Below are 8,078 nucleotides of genomic sequence, written 5' to 3' on the forward strand. Positions count from 1 at the left end.
AGCCAAAAGCAAAGCTACTCGACGAGAGAAACCTGATCTCCTCACCAAGGACCTGATAAAAGCCAGTCGTGAAGACAAGGGACGTGAATGGTGGGATGTAGAACCAGTGATCGAGGTTAATGAAGAGGGAGGGAAACAAGGGAAGGGGTGCTGGAGGGAAAGGTTGCAGTTGGTGTAATCTTGGAAACCATGGTTGAGCTGGCCAATTGTGAGAGATCAGAAGGAGTCATCAGGGAGTGGTATGAATGAGAATGAAGTAACTGGATAGGAGGATAAACATAAAGAAACTTGTGAGACCTAAAATCCAATGACAGCATTCTTCAAGATCTGTTTTACAATGATTTTAAGGTTATTTAGTTATTTCTGTAGCCAATGACAGCATTCTTCAAGATCTGTTTTACAATGATTTTAAGGTTATTTAGTTAACAAACAAAACAAACATTATTTCACAGTTTCATCATATATCTTGTTTCATAAAACACTACAATAAAGCAGATGGAGTAGCCAAGACATTAGCTTCATGTAGCACCTATTTTAGCTAATCTGGTTTTATAATTTCATGATAAAATTGTATTAGGAAGGAGGCATAATAATTTCAAACCTTCATTTTACTGTATGTTTTAAGGATAAGTTTTTGTCTGTTTAAAGAAAGAATGTGTAAGAAGTTTTACAGCATTTGGATTGTAAGCTTTCAAACACTGTATTTCCCATTGATGAACAGAAACTTCTCTTTTTACATTTTCTTGATCTAATGATCATTAGTTGCATATTGTTACTATAAGTTTACTTTTTGTGGGTTATATTTCAGTTTTGGCAGTTTCTTTTTGTTTATTAGTATTTTAGTTCATGGATCTTTTAAAGTCTAATTTTTAAGTTTTCTGTTTAGAAATGGAAAAGAAACCAAGACCGTTTTTGAACAGAACAGTTTTAAAGTTTTAGTGAATAATGTAATTAGGATATACCTTTTGACAAAATAGGGAATCAACTTTTAAGTTCCTAAGCTACCAGTTATTATGGTGTTGCCTTGAACCAGATGTCATACTTTTAGAAAAAATTAAAGAAGTATTTGCAGCTTATTTATGGTCAAGCTTTTATTTGGATTATCCTCAAACTTCTAGCTTATTTAAGTAATTTCCTTAATTTCAAGAGTAGGATTCGTATTCTCAAGTGTTCTTTTGCTGTGTACAACTTTACTTGTCAGTACTATTATGAAGTTTACTTGAGGAAACAGTTTGCTAGTTATCCATATGTGTACAACATCAACAACTTATGTCCAAGTGCATTGAGTAATTTTGTGTTTACTGTTGTATCAGCCATGACTGTGACTGTGCTCTTGCTTTTGGTGACTTAGTAATTCTAAATACCAGTAATGAACAAACTCTTTGTATCAAAGAATCATTCATTGTACATCAAATTAAATAAAGTTAGTTTAAACAAGTGATCATTTTCTTTCTTGCTGAAAATGTAAGTAGGACTTTTATTCATCTCATACAGTATGAAAAACTATCAACATATTAACTAAACCAATATGATCCTTAAAAAACCTTAAATATATAGTATTGAATTATTCTTAAAATATTATATTATTAGTTGCAAGGCATGTGTTGCATGTTTTTTTGTTTATTTGAAATAGTTGAACAACAGATATCCATCTCAGGGTCAGAGACTTCCTCCTGAAGGTCTTGATAAATCACATCTTGATGCTTACGAACTTTTGTCCACTGCTCTGACTAATAGTGTCAGAGCTGAAGCCGAGAGCTCATCCTTAAATCAAGAGATAAAGAAGAGAAAAGCAATGAGCTATGTAACACCAGAGAATCTTGCTGCCCTGAGCCACATTCAAGCTTTAAAGATTCAAATTTGTGAGTTGCTCTTAGATGGACATGTTCATGCATCCAGTTATTCGTTACGGAAAAGAAAGCATGAATTAATGTGCAAATACAGTAAATCCAGGTAACTGAATTGAAGTTTATTTTGTAAATATTAAATGTAATATAATATCCGATATGGTACTTCCCTCCTCTCACAAAATTAGCTATTCTCGTCCAGTGCTGCCCTCTATATGCAAACTTTTCTTTATGCATGACACAAGTCTTCCACTCTCCCCTATTTGAAGCAAATGATTCCAACATGCCACTCATGCAAATCATCATGCGTCACTCCTCCACCAATAGTAGCATGACATACGTGATGCATGTGACTCCCTTTATACGCCTCTACCAAACTATTACTTCTCGGTTGGCAGCTCTTGGATGTGTTCCTTTGTTTGTTTCAAATTTCACATTCAACTTTAGTATACTCATGAAATTGTTTTCATTTATATCACTTTCAAGTTTATTAAGACCGTTTCTTCACTTTAATTTAATCCCTGTTTATTACAGTCGTATTATTATTATTAATAATTTCAAAATTTGGTTGACTTCTCTTGATATAAATTCTGATGCCACTTCAGGGGTCACACCTGCGACTAGTGCTATGTCACAGGCCTCAGGTGCAGGCAACCCAGCAGGAGATTTATTGGCATTTATTTGTAGGGAGATTAAATGCTACGTGGGTCAACCTCTATATATTCGGACTGCTCGGACTTTGTCTTACCATCTAAACTCTTTTACGGTATCTCTCTAGCATCCATCTTCTCTTTGAGGCTCTCCACCAAACTCCTGTAGGGTTTTCTGGTGACATCCTCTCCCTTCTTTCCTCCATGTTAGCTCATTTGTTATCTTTGGCTCTGGCTTTGCATACATGGTTTCTCTGTTGTTGGGACCTTCTAGGCCGTGATGCGACCTTTAACTTGCTTCCGTTTACCAGCATATTATCTTTGGGACTTATGTATGGGCTCCATTTTTCTGGCATTACATATTTGACACGATCCCTGAGTTCTAGGAGTCATGAGTTACATCAGTACAACAACAGTCTGCCTTTCCACTCTTGTTGCTCTTTTTTCTCGGTTGGAGCCAAATATGGCACCTGTTACAGTTTCCCATCCTTCCCCTTCCTAACCTGTCCTTTCTGCCCAGGGTGCCTCATCTTGTCGTTTTCTTTGATGACGCATGTCACGTCACCAACAGTATCTGTGACTACCCTGTGGGCTCTGGTCTGATGAAAGGTTGAATTTCCAATTTTCTTCATCAATGGCATCCTTTTGTCAAGGATCATTCGGTTCTTCAATTTTTATCAGAAGGATTTGTGATCCCGTTTCTTTCCCCCACCTTTCATGTCTTCTTCTGTTTCCTTCCCTCCACCTCGGAATCCAATGACTGGCCAGCATCTATCGGAGGTGGTTTGGGACCTACTATCTCAGCAGGCCATCAAACCTGTTCTACATACTTCATCAGGTTTTTATTCCAGACTATTTGTTATTCGATTTATCCTGCCTCAATCAATTCATTCAATTTCCTTGTTTTACCATGGAGTCATTTCTCACCCTACAGTGAGTGTTTTCTCTGGGTGTATGGATGACCAAAATGGACATCACCAATGCTTATCTACACACCCCTGTCTCAACACGGTCTCATTCATATCTTCAGTTCTTCCATTATGGGGTGGTTTACTATTTTTGTGCCCTACCCTTAGGGCTTGCTTACACCCCTTATGTTTTCTATCAGATGATCAGAGCTTTTGCTCACCATCTTTATGCTCTGGGGTTGCAATTTCACCATTATATAAACAACTGGCTTTTTATGGCTCATTCTGAACTGGAGTCGGCCAGCCATACTCATCAACTCCTTCACATGGCTGCTTGGGTGGGCTGGTTAACCACATTAGAAAAGTCCTTCCTCCATCCTACCTAATATCTTGTCCATTTAGCTGTCCTTTCTACACTCATCTCAGTTGGGCCCAACCTTCTCCTCTATGACTTTGTTCCATGAAATTGTTAGTTCGCCACTCCCTTTTAGCTCCTTCATTTTTTTCTTGCAAGGTTCTATTGCTTTTGGGGATTTGGTCTTCAATGATGTCACAGATCCCCCATGGTTGTGCACATATGCAATCCTGTCATTGGGCTCTTCACAATCAATGGAACCTTGCTTGGGATCCCCTTGCAGCTCCTGTTACTTTCCTTCATACCGTATTGGATGATCTGCTTTGGTGGTTGTACAAGGCCCATACGTCGGCAGGTATCCCGCTTACTCCTCGTCATCCGGATTTACATGTGTTTACGGACACATCCCTTCAGGGCTGGGGTGCATGTGTCAATCACCAAGAGACTTCAGGTCATTGGTCTGTCGATGAGCAGAATTTGCATATCAACGTCCTTGAGCTTCTTGCAGTCTGTCAGACTTCCTTTCTCTGGTGATGATTCATTCCAACAGTTCTTTGGTGGTAGCACATATCAATCACCAAGGGGCACATGATAAAGATCTGTCCGTTTTTGTACATTGGATCTCTTATACTGCGCCCACACGCACCACATCCATCTCATTGCATGTCACATTCCAGGTGCTTTCAATCTCGTAGTGGATCATCCTTCCTGCCCTGACCAAATTTATCAAATGTAGTAAAGTTATTTAGTTATTTCTGTAACCAATGACAGTATTCTTCAAGATCTGTTTTACATTGATTTTAAGGTTATTTCTGTAATCAATGACAGCATTCTTCAAGATCTGTTTTACAATGACTTTAAGGTTATTTAGTTATTTCTGTAATCCTGTAGCCAATGACAGCATTCTTCAAGATCTGTTTTACAATGATTTTAAAGTTATTTAGTTATTTCTGTAGCCAATGACAGCATTCTTCAAGATCTGTTTTACAATGATTTTATTCTTCAAGATCTGTTTTACAATGATTTTAAGGTTATTTGCCAATCAAAGTTGACTTAGCTTTTGTAATAGGAAAAACCAAATTAAAACTTTATGTATTTTTTAACATGTAAAGATGAAATGAGTATCTTTATACTTTAAATATTCTCATGTAAGCCAAAGACCTGACAGAAAAATATTAAGAACATATTTCAGCTATTAATAATTTATGCAACTGTATCTTCTGTTAGAAATGGAGCTTTAATTTTCTTCACTAAGAGGCATTCAAGAAGGATAAGTATATATATATATATATGTAATCAAAAAGTGAAAACATGTAAAGTAATGTTTTATTCACAGATATTTAACATAATTATAACTCAGTTTTTATAATTGCCATAAGTTATTTCTTTTTCTTTAGACTAAAATTAATAATGTATCATTTTTAGTGATCTTCTCCTCGACATTGAGGATAATGTAAGAGATGAGGAATTTTCAGAACAATTGATTGAAATGGTTTTGGGTGAGTAGAATTCTGTTTTATTGGAAAAAAGTAACTTTTTAAAAAGAAATGTATTTTTTAAAAGACATTGGTAATATAAGTAGAATGACCATGTTATTTAACAATTTTTTATTGAATGTACAGAATTTTTTGATCAACATAATGTATTTATAACCAGATCAAATAACAATTCTTATATTATTTTTAAGTATCTCAATACTAGCCATTTAGTTTTCCACATGTTTATTTGTTTTATTTAGTAAATTCTTCACAAAAGTTTTAAGATATTATTTCAGTGTGTACGTAATTTTCGACTCTGATTTCATTTCTGTTCACTTGTGTCTGATGTGAGATGAAGGTTGTAATATAGTAAAGTAAAACACTGATGTTTGTTTGAAGCATAGGTGGCATGTATATTAAGACAAGATCAAAATTTTGCCTTGCATTTTTTTGTATTTAGTACTGTAGACAGAAACACCAAAATATGGTTGTTGAAATTGTAAAGTAAATATAAGAACATGGAAGGGAATACCTTGGTCAAATGTCATTGTATGCTTGATAAAATAAGTTGTTTAAGGATGAAGAAAAGCTTTTTCTTCCATACAAAAGTGATTATACATCTTAATGACTTTGAACTACCATTTGTAATATTAGTTTTAAAATTCAATATTTTCATACCTTTTCGTTTCATTGGTAGGTGAAAAATTGTCACGGAAGAACAATGAAAAGTTCAGTCTTTCTCTGCCTTCACTTGAATCACGGGTTACTTCTGATGATATGAATGAAACAGACTCATGTGATTCTCTTCCCGATGACAGCGTAATTTTTACATTTAAGAAATTTTAAATATGTGCTTGATGTTGTAATACTAAAAGCCTTTCTTCTCGAGTTGTTTTCATGCTGTCAACAATCGTACGATTTCAAGTTCTTAGTGTCACTGATGAAACGCAAAACATAGGTCAACTTACACAGAATTCTCTGCTCTCCTACCTCCATGTGACTTATTGTATATCCATCAGAAGAATATACATAAACCCTGCTCTCCAACCATAAGCCAAGTTGTGGGGAAGTCTAAAGTTGTTTGTCACCTTCGTTGAAAATGGTTTCCATCCTTCATTTATCACTGAGAACTAAAAAATAATAAAGATGTATTATTGATTTTATTTCATATTTTTTAATTTTTTTTATTTCATTGTATATCATTTGATTTTGCTATGGTTAGTGTTAGGGTAGAAAAATAAGAGATCAAGTGTAAATTTTTACTGAAAAAATCTCAATATTCATTTAGGAGGTTCTATAGGCTATGTAAATGAAATATGAAACTAAGATGAAAATAAGTATTTTTATTCTTTGCATGAAAATCACTTTTCACTTAGAAACATTCAATATAGGCTTTGTAAGTTCATAAACAATTGTTTAGTAAAAGTAGATATTAGAAAAACCACACTTTTATGTACAAAAGGCTTGTAAGGTTTTTACTAAAAGTTTGCCAAATTTCGTGAAGATACACTAAGTACATTTAGTTTTAGTATATATATAGCTTCATGGTTACCTGGTGGCTACAAGGTTGGTCAAAACAACTGAGCCTGTGTAGAAAGAATTATTTTGTTTATTGTGGTCAAGGTCTTACTTTTGGGAACCTGTGTTCTTTATGATACTTTTCAGTTCCTTCTTCCATTTCAGTGTGGATGTTCTAGCATTTAGTTGTTAAGAGGTGAGTCTACCTGGTTTGAGTTTTAGATTTTTAGAATTAATATGAATTTCAAATGGGTGCTTACCTTTGCAATATGTTCTTACCCATTAATGATTTTAAGTTATAGTAACTAAAAAATAATATAAAACTAGAACAATATAAAAGACTGTACATGGTGAGGCATACTAAAAGTACCGTTGAACAAGTTACAGTCACTGATCATAGAAGTAAATGTTACAAAATAAATAAATACATAAATTGAATAATAAAAAATAACAATAACTAATTCTTACATGAAATAATAATAGTTTCATAGGGCAGACATTGTACCTGTTAATGGAAGGGCATTTGGATTAAATTGGATAAGATTCATTAAATTTCCTGTCAAGAAAGTTGTCACAAATCTCTAAAATGTTGATCCTATAAGGGTTCTCATATATTATGCCATGTGGTGACTTTGTTGTTAATACTTGTAGTGAAATGAATGAGTTCCTTGAAATGATCGTGTATTGGATAACTGGATTCACCTACATGAACAACTGAACACTTTGTACGTCATTTATAAAAATGAATGAGTTCCTTGAAATGATCATGTATTGGATAACTGGATTCACCTACATGAACAACTGAACACTTTGTACAAGTCATTTCATAGACAGTTTTCACAAGTGTGTAGGAGTACTCTAAGACATTAGTCTTAGTAAAGCAATTTTTGGATTTCCATGGATTGTTGGAATATCCTTCAGTTTTTATTGGATTTTTGTATGATGTGGATATTCAAACCAAATCTTCTATTTGCTTGATGATGAAAAGTAGATAAAGTTTTATCCACAAAGGGCATAATCCATGGAACATTGTTTTGATATGGTGGTTTTTTTTATTCTGTCATTTTTTAAAATCTGGTGAGTCAATATCATGGAATGTCTTAATAATGTAACAATTAAGATAGCCATTGGACGGCATTAGCTTTTGAAGCATTAGCTTTTGAAGTTTCATCCTGGCTTGCGTCTTACCATCCATGGTGTTGTAGATTTTACAATTCTGTTAAATTGACTAATAATGATAATGAGTTCACTCCAGAATGAAAATGACTTCCCAGTACAGCACTTCAACTAAAAAGGAAGCATCTGTGAAAAAGATTAAGATC

At 34.3% G+C, this 8,078-nt stretch overlaps 1 protein-coding gene across 1 annotated transcript in view; it reads left to right on the plus strand.

The window, feature by feature from the left end:
- Positions 1 to 6,057, plus strand: part of LOC106471441 (C2 domain-containing protein 3-like) — a gene marked incomplete at its 3' end in the record, with an annotated part of 28,831 nt that extends 22,774 nt beyond the window's left edge. Inside the window, exons 6-7 of the mRNA XM_013932043.2 lie at positions 5,186 to 5,259; positions 5,936 to 6,057. Coding sequence (XP_013787497.2) covers positions 5,186 to 5,259; positions 5,936 to 6,057 — 196 coding nt within the window. The remainder of the gene's footprint in view (positions 1 to 5,185; positions 5,260 to 5,935) is intronic.
- Between the last annotated feature and the right edge of the window lie 2,021 nt (positions 6,058 to 8,078).

This window comes from Limulus polyphemus, unplaced genomic scaffold (genome assembly GCF_000517525.1).
Source record: "Limulus polyphemus unplaced genomic scaffold, Limulus_polyphemus-2.1.2 Scaffold4626, whole genome shotgun sequence".
NCBI classification, from domain to species: domain Eukaryota; kingdom Metazoa; phylum Arthropoda; class Merostomata; order Xiphosura; family Limulidae; genus Limulus; species Limulus polyphemus.